The 19,489-nt window shown below is 38.2% G+C and overlaps 1 protein-coding gene across 8 annotated transcripts in view; it reads right to left on the bottom strand.

The window, feature by feature from the left end:
• Positions 1-19,489, bottom strand: part of CLCN3 (Cl-/H+ antiporter 3) — a 68,713-nt gene that overhangs the window by 31,979 nt on the left and 17,245 nt on the right. For 2 of the 8 annotated variants that reach the window (XM_086746271.1, XM_086746275.1), the window contains exon 1: positions 5,360-5,540. The exons of the other annotated variants lie outside the window; for them this stretch is intronic. In XM_086746271.1, the coding sequence (XP_086602397.1) occupies positions 5,360-5,441 (82 nt within the window). In that variant the 5' untranslated portion in view covers positions 5,442-5,540. Of the gene's footprint in view, positions 1-5,359; positions 5,541-19,489 lie in introns of those variants that run through there. 8 annotated transcript variants of the gene reach the window in all.

The raw sequence follows: 19,489 nt of genomic DNA, 5'->3' as shown, positions 1-19,489 counted from the left end.
CAGGGGCTGCAGCTTTCCAGAGGCCAGATACTAATCCAAGGCTTTGCTTCACTCCTGTGTCCTTGGGTATTACGTGGCAAGGGGAATGGAGGCGGGGAAGCACCCTGAATGCAATGCACACCGTAAGGATCATGTACACTTGTAACAAAGAAGATTTGTATACACAAGATAATGTGTTAGTGCTTGAGCTTCTTTCTGTCTCCATATTCAGTCCTCAAATTATGAGGCTTTCAAATTAAAAACAATGACAAGAAACAATCATCAGTTTATTTAAAATTTGTGTGTAAGCACTCAGGAAGAGTCATTAAGCACTATTGTCTTTTCCTGGCCAGAAGTAATTTTTAAATTTCAGAATCAGAAACACAGCACGTCATGCCAGAGGGCTATCATTCACTATTGTTGATGATCGATGATTTCAAAGTCTTTGTAATCAAGTACCATGCTCCCCTTCATGTATAACTATGAATTTTCAGCCTCTCTCTTCAGTTGGCTCTTCTAAACTGCATCACAGGCTTAAGAGCACAAATTAGTCTCTGCATTACAATCAAAATACATACAAAAATTACACAACCCTGCAATATACTAACTGGAAAAAAATCAGCTGGAAAAAATCTGATAGGTGGGAAACAGGAAGACTCAGCACAAGATTTGAAAAACAGGGTAAAGAAATAAAATGCTTTACCAAAGTACTGAGTGATAATCCCCTTCTCTCCATTTCTTCAGCCAAAAAAAAATAATCCGGGTTTAAAACCAACTTTTTAAAAAGTAGGAGTCAAATGAAAGCTGAATAGTAGCACCTCAGAGTTAAACCAAGACTTTTGAAGACTTGCATATACTGCAAATGCACAGGAATCTGAGAAGGCGGCAAACAGGAGGTCAAGTATTGCTCAATGTCTATAGCATAATTAAAAAAAAGAACAGCAATCGTTTTGGCTTTTTACTTCAGAAGAAACACTTCTGCTTCTATGATCAGAGGAAAAAAATAGCTTTATTATTACAGATTTCTTTTCTTGTAGTCTTAAAGGCAGAATATTCGGGCTGTATTTGCTTAGTTGTGTCTAGAATGAACAGGGACTTCAGATAGGCAAGTGAAGAGTTACGGGGATCCCCACACTACTAAAACTACAACTTAAATAGAAGATGAACAGTGCAGGAAGGAGATGAGAAAAATAAAAGGTATAGATATATGACGTTAGATAAAGCAAACACTACGAAAAGAAAGTAATCTGTCATCCAACAATGGACAAGGCAATAACAGTCAGAACAACAGAAATTTAGATAATTAGATTTCCAAGAGCTGCTGCTGCATGTACGTAAGAGCTACTTATTTATATGTTGTTTTGGAGGGCAAAGACAGGATGCAATGAAAGTAATAATTCTGCTAATATGATTATCTGAGTCAGGCCAAGGAGAGCAGAATCTTGATTTGTTCATTAGCTTTCTAATACCTCAAATAATAGTACATCTCAAAATGGTTTCCAAAATTGAGAAATACATGCCTAATAGAGAACCTTATCAGTCATATAGCACGTGCAGACAGATAACCTGTAACTACCTACAAAGAACGGCAGTTATATCTCATGGCACTTTCTGTTAATCACCAAAGTCAAATACGCTAAACTCATAACTGAAAATACTTATCCCTTCTTTATACTAGGAACCTTAAAACAAACTGCAGCAGAAATTCAGTGCTGTAACCATGCTAAGTTTCTCCAAGTAACGCTTTTTCTCAAAGCACTCAATGTAAGACAACTATATTGATCACATTTTCTGTCATGAGCCTGTAATTAGTCTAAAAATTAAATTTTATTACTCTTTCTCTGCTACCAATAAAATTTCAGGGTCAAACTCTAGATCTGGGCATGTGTACACAACTTTCACACCCATTTATTTCAAAGGTCACACTGAGAATTTCAGTCTCTAATGGCTTTTGATTTATCTACTAATTCTTAAACATAAGAGGCCCATAAGCAGAAATGTGGCCTAAAATAGGAAAGTATAACATTTACCATGTAGAGGATCTCAACCGGCTCAATATGTATCTGACTCAAATTCTTCCTAGGATATTATCAAATATCCTCTGGTTCATAGCATACTCCAAGGAATAGGAGCTGCACCCACATGCAGTGGTGACAGGTGCACAATAGATGAAATTGTGAGTTGTTCTGCCTCTCCAAAAAATTAGGTTTACTAAAACTAAGTCATCAGTAAATTTGGTCTTCTCTTTATACATGTACTTTTCACATCTCCTGGCTACTCATTCAATTGCAGATTATTAGTGGTACAGCATTTCATTAATTTGGCTTGAGGACTTCCCAAATCTAAAAATCTAAGATGTGCTTTTTTTTTTGTATGTAACAAATAAAAGGGAGTTAACAACCTTCAAACTTGCTGAAGCTCAAGTTTTGCTACCGGTAGTTTGGCCACTATACATGTACTGCTATTACTCAGATTTCAAACTCTGAAAGAATAGTAAAACGCATGCTTATTTAGGGAAAAATAGGTGGTAGGGGAATGAAAGAGTGATAGACGTTTCACAGCATATTTGCACTAAAAAAAAAATAAAACATCTTCTTAAGGCAAACCAACGGGTCAGGCTTTTAATAATAATGTATTATAACACTTTGTATTTCATCTCATCGAACGTTAGTAAAGGCCATTAATTAAACCTCAAAGACCCCTAACGATTTAAACCTTCATTTCATCATTGCTGAGGTACAGCCACTTTGGGTGAGCCACTGCAGTCAATTAGCGCAACAAATACTTTGATGTTACAAAGCGGTTTAGCATGACATGAACATTTCTCTGCAGGGCAGAAGAGCTGTCAGTATGTGAATGAGGGGAAAAATTCCACAGGCTTTAACAATTAAGCTTGTTTTCTCAAAGTATCTTTATCCATTTCTCTTCTGTTATTAAAATACTCTGAAATCTACATGAGAGGAGTAAATCTTGGTAGTATCCTTTTCTAGACTCAAAGATAATAAAGACATGCCAAGAATTTACTTTAAATTTCTGGATTTGTCCGTTAGCATTTTAAGCCTTATTTTGATAGCTAGATGACAACAACAGATTACTGTGGTACCATAAATCAGCAGGAAATACCCACAAATTTTGATGAAATCTATGGAACAAACTAGTCTGGAGACTCAATTTTCTTATGAGTCATATGCACTTGGCAAATTAAGATTTGCAAGAGATCATGGCAACACTGTTCGGGTTTTGTTGTTGTTTTTGTTGCTGTTGCTGTTTTTTTAAATCTAAACTCACCATAGCAAACCAAAGAAGCAGGAGCAACACTAGTTTTGAAGTACAATATTAGAATACAGGAAGTACAAGCCCTAACAGAATTCAGTGAAACTGCAAAAAGTGACAAGTCACAACTGGAAATTCTCTTGCCGGCTCCTAGCAATGTCAGCACAACGGGAACACCTGGTCGAATCCTTCACTGTTTTCACTACAGTATTTGTAAACTGTATATTTAATAGCAATACTCCAATGTGCCAGATATCATTTTGCACTGCAAATATCTACTCTTTGTACTGTAAAATCAATTAAAACCCAGCAGTTTCCAGGAATATACAGCTGATTACATTTCAATATCTAACTATAATTTGCAGAGTTTTAAAGTGTAATAATAAGGCCATTTTGCAGTTTTCATCTTTAAAACCAACTACAAATGTACAGTCACAGAACAGTTGAGGTTGGAAGGGACCTCTGGAGTTCATCTAGCCCACCCCATCCTGCTCAAGCACAACCACCTACAGCCGGGTTGCCTAGGACCATGCCCAGACAGCTTTTGAATATCTCCAAGGAAGGTGATTTCACAACCTTTCTGGCCAACCTGTGCCAGTGCTCAGTCACCCTCACAGCAAAAAAAAAAAAAAAAAACAACTGGTTCCTGATGTTCAGAGGGAACCTCCCCTGCTTCATGTTGTGCCCATTGCCTCTGCTCCTGTCACTAGGCACCACTGAGAAGAGCCTGGCTCTGTCTTCTTTGCATCTCCCCTTCAGGTATTTATATACACTGACAAGATTTCCAATTCACGTCTTGCAAGTGTTTTAAGAAAATACCATCCTCGATTTCTCAGAAGTGATTCTAAACCTGACTTCAATATCTATTCAGCACCTGATACATGACAATAATCTGAGCAGAGAAAAATTTGCTTGTCTTAAAACATTCTTAAGCCGTATCAGAACCTGTTGATATTCTTAACATATGCTGAAAAACATTTTAAGAATCATAAAAAGACAACAAATAACCTTTTACGTAAACTACTAAAACACAGATAAAAATGCTAGAAGAATGTTTTGAAGTGTGATCTACTTTACTTATTCACAGAAATTAGAGTTTACAAGGAAAGGTGAAACAATAACTTAACATGGAGAGAAAAAAAAGAAACAACTTATGTAAATCATATCTTATTTCTCAGCCTCCTCTTCTCTTACCTCCTCTCTAATGCCATCACCAGCAGTTGTAAATGGTGATAACTTTCTAATTTTAGATTAGGCAATTTAAACAAAACTACAATGAGAATCTACATTTACTGTTTTGAAACACCAAAGTGTAACTATCAATCCAACCAAGAAAAAAAAAAAAAAAGGCTTATAGTCTTAGAATTTGAAGGCGTAACTTTAATTTATTCCTAACTACTACTTCTCTCAGTACAAAACGCAATCTTTATAGAACGTATTCTGCTTTACATTTGCAGTAAGAAACAAAATGCAATCTCAAAGGAGGATCATTTTCCCCAATAACACTGTCTTCTTTTTAAATTGTCTTCCTTGCAAGCAACAGTGTAAAGAACCTACCGCAGAGCTCCAGTTTCTTAAGAGCTCATCAGTATTGGCTTAATTGACATATTACAGTAGTACAGCTTTCCCTTCGCATATCAAAGACGTCAACAAAGAGCCGAGTCTAAAAGGGCGTATGGAAACTTCAAAGCTAGACAAACACCGTTCCTTTGCAAGTTAGTGAAAGGCATGAAAATAGCCTATTTAACGAACTCGTGCCAATTTGTTCTCGGCCAGTCACAACGGCAATTCTGGGTTGGTTTTGTGCACGGGATGGTTTTCTTGATTTAAAAGAGAGAGAGAGAGAGAAAGGAAAGACTGCCACATATCGAAGATGGAGTCACAAGCCGATGAGATGTGAAGCAGGACTAATCTGCCCACAGAGAAAACAATCACTGACAGCGCAGGAACCAGCCAGAACCGAATTCTCCTCCTACAAAAGGCGTCAGGCTGGCAAAACAAAGCAGTGCGGTAATTCACAAGCCGTTACACCTCCGCTTCAACCCCGCACAGCAGCCCGACACATCCAGAGACGCGAACAGGTCACCGGAACGCCGATCCGGCATACCTCGTTTGTGCAGCTCCCGGAGCGGAATGCCGTCTCCTCCCCCGCCATCGTAGGGCAGATATGGATCGGAAGAGACATCCATGGAGGCCACGAACCCCAAGCCCGCCTGCCCCCCTCAGCAGGGCCGCAGCATTGCTCAGACAAGGGCGGCCGCTGCCATGTTTGACCGGGAGCCGGCCTGCGCGCCGCCGCCCGGGCGCAGGAGCCGGGCCCTGCCCCGCCGCTGATGTCAGCGCGGGGCGGCCGCTGCTGGTGCCTGCGCGGGGCGGCGGGCGCGGCCCCGCGGGGCGGCCCCGCGCGCGGCCCCGCTACCGGCGCTCCACGGCAGCGCTAGTCGCTGCGGGCCGCGTCACCTCCGCGGGAAAACGAAGCGGCGCGTTTAACAGGTGACGGGAAGCGGCAGCAGAACAGCGCCCGCCGGCAACTCCCGGGACAGGCACGGCCCCGCGGGGTTCCGGCTCGCTGCCCCCCACCCCGCGGCTGGGGGGACTGGCCCTGGGCACAGGCTGAAGATAAGACAGGCAGTTCCAACTCATTTCCTTCGCCCTTCTGGAACCACACCGGCAGAGACTTTGGAAACAGCTACCATCGCATTTTATTTGGAAGGGACGTAAAAGATCAAAATTCACGCATTACCATTGGTGGGGGGGAAGCCTGTCTCCCAGTAATTGTATTTACTCTTTTCGAACACCAAACCCATCACCACCGAGGAAGAAGGATGGAAGCTGCTGAAGCCAGGCGCTCTGCTCCACGGGGCTCTTCCCCACTTCCACCTCCACTCCCCCTTCACGCTGCAGAACTTTCAATGCTACAGAAGAGAATGTCAGATTTGAACATATGTAACCAAAAACACTAAAGCAGGAATGTAATTACATATCCAACTAAAATAGTTTAGTGTCTCCAATTCTTTGGTGATGATTATTCTGGTATTACAACCACATAATATCCATATTAATATTAAAAAGCTCTAGGGGGAAAAAAAAGCAAACGTAATAAACACAAGTCCATACTTAGGCTTGCATTACTCTACACATGGATAAAATGCTCTGGGTCCCTTGAAAGTCACAGACTCAAAACAGGCAACAGCCCCCACGAACGCTAACCAAGGCGCTCACGTGATCGATACATTATCAAACAGTGACTGATACAGCTTTGGCAAAACCCAAGCACTTCTCATAATCGGTATCTAAAGACAGGAAACCATAAACTGACTCCATAATTGCTTGCATTTGAAGTGGATGTTTTTAAATATTGTATCCATAAATTATTTTTACTGTACGGGTCCTGTCTTGCAATTACAGTGTTGTAAGAAAAATATTTTACATGAGATTTCCATAGTTAGTTCCGTTGTAATGAAATGCTTATGTAAGATGTACATATTTTTTCCTTTCTTTCCCCTCCAGCAGGTAACAAAAAATTATTGTTCCCTGATCCATTATTCTGAGTCATTTTAAGTGTTCTGCTTCAGTAAAACATGTCACACATTAACTACATTATCACTTAAGTTGCAGAGATTCATTGTTGTCAAACTACATAAACAGAAAAAAAATGCTCTCGAGCTGAAAATGGATATGCAAGTCGTTAGACATACTGCCTCGGTATAACACTTTAATACATCTTGTAGGTATGTCTGTGTATACACACAAACGCATGATTTACCTAACTGAGGGTCTCAGTGAAATTACTGAGACTATTCAGGCTTAGCAAAATTAAGAATACCGCATGCCTGCAGCGCCAAGGCCTGGCTTCAGTTTCATTCACACAGGACATAAGGAAAGGAATTAATTTCATTATGTATCCCTTTTCACCTCTGTAACTGTGACAGACAACTATTTTAGTTTTCAAATGCATTAGTTTCTTAAACAATTTTCCAAGTACGTTCTTAAGAAAGTTATTTCTTATATAAGACAACGCCAATGTTACAAGCTGCGTACTGTAAGTTATCTTTTTGCGCACAGAGTAGGACATAAAGAAATACTTAATTTACTTCACAGACCTGTCAATATATTAAATCTTTAAAATATGGCTCCGATACAAACGTTGAGAAAATGCTGGTACTGCTATAGATGCAAAAACAAGTAAGAATTAAGGAAGAAAAAAACCCAACCAAACGAAAAAACCCCAACCCCAAACCATATGAGCATATAGCAAAAAATATTTTAAAACATTAAAGACTATCTTATCTCCAAGACAAAGGAACCCTTGAGCCACAGATACTCAGTTCTAAAATACCGGTGTCTTCTACTGAGTTAGAGAGACATCTCCATTTGCTGTCATCTATATAAGGAAATGCTTTTTGAAGAGTGGCCTCCTACAACCACATTTTCAACCAGAGCAACGGAATCTTTAAGATCTTGAATATCCAAAACTGATGTGAGTTTCAGAGACACTATGCATTCTCACCATTTATTTTTACCCGTGAAAAAACAAATCTAAGCACTCTGAACTTTAAATTATCCACATTACTTGAATTAAAGGGGAAGTACAACAGAAATCCCGAAGCATTCCCAAGTCCTTATCTCAATAGCCCCTGGAAAGAGTCTGTAACCTTACTGTAAGGCTCTAAATTAAAAGTCATTAACAGCAGGAAGAAATACATAACCATTTTTGTAACCTGAAGAAAGAATTATTACAGAATGAACTGTTAGTGCATTTACTATATATCAATTATAGCAGACAATGCTATAAATTCAACTCCGTATTTGGGAAACCATAAAATAAAGGGCATAAAGGACTTGTATTAACACAGTCTGGAACATCCCTGCTAGTTTAAGAGTTTTATGTGGTTACTGAAGGCTCGGAATGTCTTAGAACTAATAACAAAATTCAGCCACAGAAAATAAATGACTAACTTGTGGGCCTAAACTTGTGCACTGGGCCAAGGCACATGCAAAATTTCTACACAAGTCTAAAATTCAGTCCAAGTTGGGTAAGATAGAGTATAACTAGTCGAAGGGCATATCTGACAAACTCCCATGACAAGAAGTCTGCAGTGTAAAACAGATACAACTTCCTATTTGCTACATAAAATTTCAACAGGCAACCTAGTATTAAATTGCAACAGCTCTTCCAAGGTCACTGCTTATAGACTGGCTGCCAAATACAGTCCTTTGTCTAGTCTTAAGAAGCAGAAGAGTAATTTTGCCTTCTCAATTACCAGCAGCTTGTCTTCTCATTGTTCATAACCACCACCACTGTACATATTCCCTTTCCTACAATACAATGAAAAGTGGGGGGTTTTTAAGGAAGACAGAGAGAAAGATACTATGCATGCAACCCGATCTAGTTAAGCCAATCTTTTTTTTTTTTTTTTTAATATCTAGAAGTCTGCACAATTTAATCTTTCCAAATTACTCTTTTTCTACCTGGTTTGAAATAGCATCTGACTAACTGGCTGATAATTTTACATTCAAGAGAGTATGACAGTTATTTCTGTTCTGAATTTCAGCAAATTCCAAATTTCACTCTAGTTAGTGAAATGGTGTCTCTAGTTAACTAGGTATTTTGGGTATTATGAAGTACGCAACATTATGAACACTTAGTGTAAGTAAGCCCTAAACTTAGCTTTACAGTAGCCTTATTTTCAATTACTGAGATCCCCTTAAAACAGCCAATGTCGTTCACAGAACAGCTCATATAAACAGCAGGTTCCTATAGCAGCTTGCTTTCAAGGAGATTTCATCACAGTAATTACAGACTAAAGCCTCAGTCCCAGAAATCCTCCATGCCCAAATAACTTCACACATCTGAGTGCTCCCATTGTTCTCAGCAGGCACATACTGTTGTTAACCATCACTTAGATGCATCTATCTTTGCAGAAAAGGGCTTCAAGTCCATTGTTCTAGAAATATCCCAATGTATATGGGTGACACACCTTTAAAGCATACAGAGAAGAAGGAAAGATACCTTAATGCTCCCTCCACACCTTATCTTCCCTCTTTCAGGAAGAGAGAAGAAACACATTCAAGATAAAGTATCTGAAAATATAAGAACAAGTCAGAGGTCAGACAACTCAGATACAGCCAGGGAAAGGTGTTTTGAGGTGACAGAACAAGGCCAATGAAAAGAAGGGGAATACCACAGAGGTATGACCACCTGGTTGTCCAAGGTTGCAGGGAGGGCCTTAATTCTGAAGCACTATTCCACTATTTCATATTAAAAAGTAAGCTAGGTTTAAGGAAGACAGCCAAGCACCTCATTAGATACAAACACAACATATTCTCTTAATTCTTTCCAATTGCTTTGTTTATTTTGGCAACAGAATATGTAATTTCATTACACCAGGTAATGAAAATTTAAATCGTATCTTTTATGAAATTCCAAATGTAAAATTGGGGATGCTGAATGGCTTCATTAAAGTAACAAGAGATGCCAAAAACCGTGCCTCACAATTACAAATGCCAGTGTGACTGATGCAAGAGATTTTGGTGACTCTGAACTGTCATTTTCTTTCCTATTATTACTCAAAACTTAAGCTTCTCCTTCAGCAGAGCTAGAAGATAATGTTCTCTTGGAAAATGCTACATAATAGAGCACTTCTCAAAACAGCTACTATCTCCAACCATTCTGAAAAGAATTTAACTCATATGCACCCTCAGTTGAAGGTTGAGCATTTACAACAGGATGGCCAAAGAATACACAAATGTCTCAAAATCTGTTGTGTCCCATTCCCCTTACTTCCATTCCTTTTCTTTCCAGCTTCATTCTCCTACCTTTCTTCAAATTTCTTCTTTCATTTACCCTTTTCTCAGGCCATGTGGCCAAATTAAGCCTAGGTCTAATCCCTCTACCAGCTTGACTTCTCCTCATACTTGTCTCAGTTTACTGGTCTTGGAGCCCCTTCAGTCTGACTTTGTTAACTCTGTATAAAATCATACAACTTTCTCATCTTGGTAACACAGAGCCAGCAGTGGGTACACTAAAGACAATAAGAGAATGACAAACCCTTCTCCCAGTTCTGGCACCCAGACATGGTCCACGATGAAATAACTCAAAAATGCAATCACAAAAAACAAAACAAAAAAAAAAAATAAAGTTCAGCTATACATAGCTTCAAATTAATACACAGTATTAATACACAGTAAAAAAAAAAAAGAAAATAAATAAATAAATCTTAGATTACAGAGTCCCAAACTTCATTCACTCAATAGCATTATATAGAAACTTGTGCTTGATCACAGTGGTGTTAGCAAAAGGTTCCAGCTCTGTATCAACCTATATACAGAAGGCCCCATTAACTGTTTCCATTGACACACCATCAAAAGCCTCAATGAGGCAGACAGACAATTACAGGAAAAGTTTTAGACCAAATACAATATAAAAGCAGAAGATAACAAATTTATAACATATGCTGTTGAATAGTTTGAGGCAGATGGGGTTTAAACAAAGAGAGTAAAAAAAAAACCTCAGAGGAATGTGTTTAGCAGTAATACACACTAAGATTTTTTCTATTTGTGTTTTATTATACAGAAAAAAAACCCAGCTTTCTAAGCACAGTTTCTTTTTTTCATAATTGTTCATTTCCCACAAATTAGTTACTTAATTTTACTCACAATCATTTCACTCAGCAGCAAACACTTCATTCCAGGATCTAGCCTAACAAGCTTGCTTCCTCACTGGCCAGCCACAGGTTCTTGAATTATGCTTCTACAGTATTGTGTAACTTCCAAAGGTGATTTTCCTCACCGTCCAGACACGGAAGTTGGTAATTGCAGTCAAACTCAATCAGCAAACAGAATGCAGTAGAACAGGTCATATAGCTGAAAGCATGTTGTGTAATCAATTCAGATACTAACTTCCCCCTAGGGTAGCTGAACCTTCACTGTGAATCAATGAAATACAAGTAAATGCTCCCCACTGCCATGCAAAACTTTAGTGCAGGAAAAGAAAGAAACAGATAGAAAAAAGGAGAAAGAATGAAATAGTAATGCAACATTAATGCCTTAGACCAAAAAGAAACTGGAAAAAACCCCAAGTCCTTAAAGACCACTTTGACATCCTGGCCCAAAACACTGACGGCAAGACTACTCTCTTCAGTTTTCTCTTCACTTCTTCACTTCTTTCTGGGGTTGTTCATCACACTTTTCTTGATTTATAACCCAACAATGCTGGAAGAAAATCCTTGACATCAACAGATAACATAGCTATCAGCTGTGAGAGGTGGGGTTTTTTCCTTTGTTTTCTTTTTTTTTCAGTCAGCTTTACACTGACTTTAAAAATGTCTACTGTTATTGTACTAATCATGCAATTTCCAACTTACTCTTGGAGATAGTAAGTTTCCAACTTACTGTTGCTTGATACTTCACACTGGTGATTAATAAATATACCTGCTTACTGATTTGCTGTAATTAAATCACTGTTCTGATGCAGTTCTTTTTGGTGGAAAACTTGGGATTTTGATCCATTATTTTTTCCTCTTAGAAGTGGGAGAGGGACTACCACCTTTCACAGTGACGGCACCATGCTATCCATGCATTAATCCCTGTTAGTTTCTACATGCATATGGCCACTGCACGATAGACTTTATGAGAGTAGGTGCATTTGGCAAGACAATCAAGTCATTCTAGTTTCAGGTCACCCTGTCCTAGTTTCATATTAAACCTTTTTGTACCAACAGCAGTTTCACTTCAATAAGCTAATAATACCTTCTAAAAACCCTGTGTATCAGCAGAAAGATTTTTCACAGCTGCAACTACAAACAAACAAACAAACAAAAAAGATTAAGCATTTATGCTGTACAAGGGTGAGTGACAAGGAAGTCCATGTGTCACTCCATGCTAATGCACAGGGTGGTGTTAGCCTCGGTAAAACTCTGGCAGTTATAGCTGTTCTCAGCAGTTCTTCTACCTAGATTTTGGTTCAGAATAAAGAAAAGAAGGTGGTTCTTCACAAACGATGTAGCTAAGCTGTTAGAGCCTGCCAAAGGATGGTGTGGGTGCTAAAGAATTGCTTCAAGAAAAAGTCAGTGGAAGAAAAATCCAGTAGTAAGGACAAACTCTGAAAACCACCACTCAGTTGAAAGAGGCCCTCAGTCATACAAAACTGCTGTACAAGTACTCGGCTGAACAATCACTTACCCTGTTCTTACTCTTACTTAAGCACTGACTTTTGATCCCTGTCAGAGACAGGATACTGAGCTAGGTGGATTTGTCGTTTGACCCAGTACAACACAAGAGTGTTTCAGGGACATCATGCTGTCCTCTTCTAGAATAACGTTTCTGTTTAATCCAAGCAGATGAAAAGCTTTCACTTTAAAATGTATTTATTAGCTGGTAAGCAAGAATATTCTCAAAGGTAGAAAGCAAGAGTGCAGCCTGACATCAATTTGGTTAAAATCATATCTGCCTCCTTTGGCTGACTTTATGACTTGAGAGAATAAATCAAAGGTAAAATGAATAAATGAAATATTATTAAAGCTACAATGAAAATTGTTTATTTAGAACCTAAAGACTTCATGGTCATATTAGACTTAATTATTTTATTGTACGTGTCAGACTCTTCTTTCTACATACCTAGATATATGCCATCACATTTCCTCTGCTTTCATTCCTTCTTCTGACACTATTCATACAGCATGCCTGGGAGAAGGACATACTTAAGATAGCACTACACCAGGCTGTCACGTCAGTAATAACTGCCTCAGCAGCACCTGTTAACAAAGCTAGTGTGCTTTAAGCACTTCAGCAGCACTGCAGAAGGAAAGCAACAAGATTATGTAATATCAGAAAGATGGAAAAAATAAGTTACTAGTATTATGATTCATCTTCTTCCAGAGTATCTGGCTGGAAATGCATATGCTTGTGCGTTTTGGAAGATGAAACCTAATTTTGTAAATACAACTTTGGCAGCAAACACTGGTGAGACCATTCAAAGACTGTTGGTAGGGTGTAAGTGCTAAAACCAACACAATTCTCATATCCTATAAACAAGACTTCAAAGAATTGATCATGGCATTTGTGAGAAATTGAAATGGTCAATATTTGTTTTTTAAACACTTAAGAGAACAAGAATCTAATTGGTTACTAAAACTCCACATACACACTGCCATAATTTCTGTCCCTCAAAGTCTAATGCCACACCAATCCAATTACAGTCCGAAGGCCCAGGCTACCACTATAACACCATGACAAACTGTTCAACTAAAACATCATGAAACGAATTTTCATTTTGGACAATAATTATGGTAAAAATATATATATATTTATATCAGATATATATATATATATATCAGAGTTCGGGAAAATAACTATCACAATAAACAGATAAGATGCAAAAGACATTTCAAACACTGCAACTCACTCATTCAATAATGACATCCAATAACAAAGATGAAACATTTTTTTCCCTTTAACCTAAGAATCTTCCAGTCAATTTTTTTCTGCCACAAATTTTGAAATCTTTGAAGAACTTTATTAATTACGCCAGTTACCCATGTAGACATAACGTGTAACAACTTGTGTTCCAGATAGACAAAATTAATTTCATGCATTACTAATAAGAAGTAAAAGAAAACATGGTTCTATATCATCAGATATCCTGTGTTCAGCTGCATTAGTAGCATGGAACACAGGCAAAATGTCTCCAGCTCTAACTGCAATCCAAGACAAAAAAAGGTAAATGATAACCAGTTACTGATAATTTAATTATTCAAAAGAAACTAGCTGCGCCTTATGCTTGCCCTTGCAATCAGTGCAAGTCATGTTATCTTGTGCTTCAATTTGTATGGCATCATTTGAGAGCTAATATATTTCTTACTTAAGAAGAACAATGAGCCCTTTAATGCAAATATTGCTAACTTGGGAGATAGGTTGTATGTAACTTAGGAAAGAGATACATCAAACCGTCATAATGACCGTTCAGTCAAGTTTGTTTTATACCACATGCATGGAAAACACAAACAATACAAACGATGCAAAAAGACTGAAGAGCCTTCTTCATATCAGCTGTGGACAACAGGAAGAATGTTAATACAATCTCCATGCATAATGAAGATAAAAGGAACTTAAGTTATTTATGCAGGAAATAAGTTATTTTATTATTTTCTTTGCATTCTTTCTTTTCTTTATAAACTGCACTAGCTAAATAGAAACAAGTATACATGTGAAAGGACATTCATGTGTTGTTGGAAAAGATAACTATGTCTAGACTTTGCTTGAACAATTAACCTCTGATGTGGTATGAATTTCTTGATTATATATGTCGTAGTTTAGCCCCACTCGGGACCAAGCTGAACAGTTTTTCACTCACTGTCCCCACCCTCTGAGAGAACAGAGGAGAGAAAATACAACAAAAAGCTCAAGGTTTGAGATAAGGACAGGGAGATATCATTGAAGCTACCATTACAGGCAAAACAGACTCGACTTGGGGAAAACTATTTGTTTATTATTAATAAAACCAAAGCAGGATAATGAGAAAGAGAACAAAAAACAACTTTCCTTCCCCTTTTCCAGGCTTAACTTAATTTCTATTTACCTCCATCTCCTCCCCCTGACACCTCTGAGCGGCACAGGGGGGAAGAGGGAATGGCGGTTTTCGTCAGTTCACCACACATAGTTTTCCACCGCTCCTTCCTCCTCAGGGGAAGAACTCCTCACATTCCTCCCCTACTCCAGTGTGGGGTCCCTACCATGGGTTACAGTCTTTCACGAACTGCTCTGGCATGGGTTGTTTTTCAACGGGATGCACTCCCTCAGGAACAGGATGTGCCAGCACAGGCCCTCCACGGGCCACAGCCTCCTTCAGGCATCTACCTGCCCCTCCACGGGCTGCAGGTGGATCTCTGCTCCTCTGTGGGCCTCCATGGGCTGCAGGGGAATCTTGGCCAGGAGCAGCATTACTCCTCTCCCTCCTTCTGAACTGACCTTGGCATCTGCAGCCATTCCTCTCACAAAATAATTCTTCACAATCAGGCTCAGGCAGACGCCTCTCAGGTTCTCTTTACATCTCCTCTCTCCACTTCTTCCAGTCGGGCCCAGACAGCCACTCGGCAGGAGGCCAGAGGATGAGGGCCACAAGGCCTACAAGGCTCGCGCCTCTCCCTCTCTGCTGCCACTTCTGCTTCTTCACTCCTTTCTTTTTTAATCATTTTTTATTTTTATTTTCCTCTTCTTAAACATGTTATCACAGAGACATTACCACCATTGCCAACTGGCTTGGCCCCGGCCAGCGGTGGGCCTGCCCTAAACACAGTTGAGTTCCCCAGACAAAGGGGAAACTTCTAGCAGCTTCTCGCAGAAGCTGCCACTGTAGCCCCCCTGCTACACAAAATCACTACAATATAAAACCACTTAAACTTGCTGAAAATTACATTCTGTTCCTCAAATACTGACATAATATTAGTTCACTAAATAATTCACTAAAAATACTGCATTTTTAATGTCAGTATTTAGGGTGCTGAAAACTGACTGGTTTTGTCTCTCATTTTAGGCAAAGGACTCCAACTGACAGGTGAGGACAATTTAGGAGAGCTGCAGTGTTTTACACCATGACCTGCTGGCATATTGGTTTTTTTTAGTGGTGCTGCTTCCACTGCAAGGAGGTAGTAGCGGCTGTAGCAGCAGCTTTTGAATTACCAGTTTACAGGTTGTCATATTAAGGTTAACTATTGCCAATTTTATGTTAACACCATATGCCAGACTGTAAACTGTCTCCATACTGAAGTCACAATATAAGCAACTAAGCTCCTTCAACTGAAGCAGGAATCACTATAGCTATTGAAAAGAACACCAAGCTCATTCAGGACTCAGACTCCCACAGACAGATCAAGTACCTTGAGATGTAAACACCAGTGAGATCATTTGTTTGCAAACCATTTTTACTGCAAATAAGGTTTAATCATCTGATTTCAGTCAGTGCCTTGAAAAATTTGCAGCCTGACAACATTACAAAAATCCACCTCCTGCTGAGCTTGTCCTACACTTAAATTGGAAAAAAAAAAAAAAAAGTGAAAACTGATGCAGTCTTCTCTGACATCATAAACAGCCCTCAATTCTGGGTAAAATTATGCAGACCTCTCAGTTTCACCTTGCTAGTTGGCTAACCTTGTGTCACGAAAGGAAAAAGTTTGAACTTTTGAAGATACTTGTTACACCCTTCAAGCCCAGCCAATACCCAAGAATTGTGTGTGTCTCAAACTTTAAGAGACAGGCAAGGCAAGCTGATGCTGAGAGAAAAAGAATGGATTAGACATTTCATCTTCTCATTTATATTCTCCAGTTAAAATATTAATCTGATAATGTATTTAAATTCTGAAGATTTCACATCCATTTAGAAAGAATTCTTTCTTTCCCGTGTTAAAGTGCTAATGTATAGTATAATGTGTTTAAATTGACCTAGCAAGAAGCAGGGCAAACAGTCTAAAAATAAAACATAGGTAAGTAAGGATGACAATTACCTCCACAGATTGCATACATGAAAGTACACTGCACGTACAAGCACTGGTAAGATTAAAAAGAGGCAGATACTTCTGTTTTCAGTACAATGTAGTAGAATAGTTGTCACTGTACTTCTCATTAGACAGCAGTTCAACAAGGAAAAACACTAACTTCAGTACTACAAAGAGATTAGTTTTGATAAGCAACAAAAGCAAGTTTTGACCAAAGCTGACAGGCAGTATCCTTTCTAGGCAGGGTCCTGGTGCAAGCCATTCAAGCCTACACATGCATAGCAACTTAACTATTTAGCATGTCAAAACGCAATATACGCAAAGAATTTACAATTTCACAATATCTACTTGCTCTCAATAACATTGCCACGAAACGTCTGAAATTTATGCAAAGAAAGTAGCTACTGGAGAACATTAACAGACATATGGTATACTATATATATAAATTATTATATAATTACTATATATTTATATATGTATTTAGTATATAATACTACATATTCACAATTTCTGTATTCTTCTCAGATGACACAGTGTAGGATAGGTAACAAATGCTTTCACATGGTGTTAAGAGAAACAAGACTGTTATACAGCATTGTTTTTAACATAATAGTGAATTCCCCATATGGAACCACACAAAACCATTCAAGTCAAATCAGAGGTGACACTAAAAAGGCAAATCTGTATCAACTAAATATTAAAGATACCTAGAAGTCTAGGTGGTAAGAGTTTCTGAAGACAACTTCCAGTTAACATTCACTTGTTTAGCCCCATATGATATAAAAGATTTTCCCACATAAGACAAGTAGTACTATCATTAGTATTCTTTCCCAATATAATCCCATTTCCACATGCTTTCAATAGAAGGCATATTCACCATTGAATAACAGCCTCAACAGCTTTGTAAGCCTCACTTAAGTTCTTAAGTATGAGTGGTAATGTGAATGGCAGTACTGTGCATGATTTATAGAATTGCTGTCCTGACAGGTAAGGGACTTACCAAGCCTACTGAAATGAGCAGACTTCTTCCATTAACTTACTGGCCTCTGGATGAGGGGGAAAGACTACAATTACTTTAGAAATTCCATATTGTTAGCTTTTTATAATCTGCATAATATATGTGCAGTTTATGGTTCAATTTTCATTAGCCAAAAAAAAAAAAAGAAAAAAATTCTTAATCCTTCATTTTCTCCTTATTGCATGGTCTTTATTTTTTAAAATCTGTAATTCTATATTTCATAAACTGTAAAATTATAATGAACACTCTATGGTCCACAGCAGCTTATCCAGAATGGGTACATTCACGTCTGTGCTCATTTCTACTCCAAATTTACATTCTGAAGCTATGCAGACTTCAATTTAACTACATTATTTACACAATTATTTTAAGTACAGATATGTTATTGCCATTTTGTTCATATTGCTAAGAGACCAGGCTCATAAATTCTTCCAACCCTACAGACTTAAAACACAAACTATATTAAACAGGGCTCCTGATTTTGGCAGAGTTCAACAGCTAAAGCACAGAGCAAGATCTAATGCCTCTGCACTCATATCATACTCTGGAGGGCCTGTGGTGTTGAGAAGCATGGGATTTTCCAGTTGCTGGGATGGTCCCGCCCTTCCTCAGGAGGTAGGACAGATTCTGTATGGTGAAGTCATCTCAACAGAACAAAAATATGCTAAGACACAATTAAAGGATAAGAGTATAATTTAAAAAATATATTATAATAATAAAACAAACATAATAAAACAAAATAATAATTAAAAATTTAAACAAAATAATAACAACATAATAGTAATAACAGAACAAATAAAATAAACAGTTGATGCCAAGTGAGTAACAGAGGACTACAAAAAGGGCACATGCAGTCCAGCAAGAAAGTGCTTGTTTGGTCTTGTCAATTAAAAAACACACAAGAAAATCAACCTTATTCATCTGCAAACCTAAGCATTGAGAAATACAGATGTTCACCTCCTGCATGCAACTTTGTTTAAAACTTTTTTGAAAGTATGTTCTTACCACCTTGAAAAGGAAATTTACACCCGACTCTGATCTACTGCTAAGATATTTATTGTACAAAAAAAAATTTTCTATGCATCACCGTTCACTTACACAAAATAATAGTGCTTATTCCTACTGCTGCCTCTTACCAAGTGACCAGAATTGTGGCAAGCATATACTCCATTAGCAAAAAAATACAACTCCAGGAAAGAAAGTACACTACCATTTATGTTCTAATGCACATTCTCATACTTCAGCATTACAATGAGATAGGGGCTGCTGGCATGTGCAGCAATTAGCATTGCTTTTGACAGTGCAAACAAAACAACCACCTCATGTGTTTGGACTCAATTTATGGATCTAATTTCAAAACAAGGAAGGGGCAGAACATTAGCTTTGAAACTATTTATTTTACTGCAAACTTATTTCTCCTTAAACCTTGAAGTGCTGGAGAGGAGTTATATAAACAATAAGCAGAATAGCTTCAGACTTTTAGTACAGGTTGCAAATATTATGTTAGAAAAGAAAGGCGCTCACTTTATTAAAAGTGCCAGATAATCAGAACAAAATATTACATATGGAAGCCAGTTCTTCACTTAATAATTTCCTAACTATGAAGTGCTTGACTTCATCTTGTTGTAGTTCTCCAAGTAATTTGTCAGAAGGAATTTTTATACAGATTGAAGGTGTCCTGTATTGGTATACAAGTTAAATAACTGCACATTCAAGACATACCTAATTG

This window comes from Chlamydotis macqueenii, chromosome 4, assembly GCF_036417535.1.
Source record: "Chlamydotis macqueenii isolate bChlMac1 chromosome 4, bChlMac1.mat, whole genome shotgun sequence".
NCBI classification, from domain to species: Eukaryota; Metazoa; Chordata; class Aves; order Otidiformes; family Otididae; genus Chlamydotis; species Chlamydotis macqueenii.
This window is presented reverse-complemented; position numbering and strand designations above follow the sequence as displayed.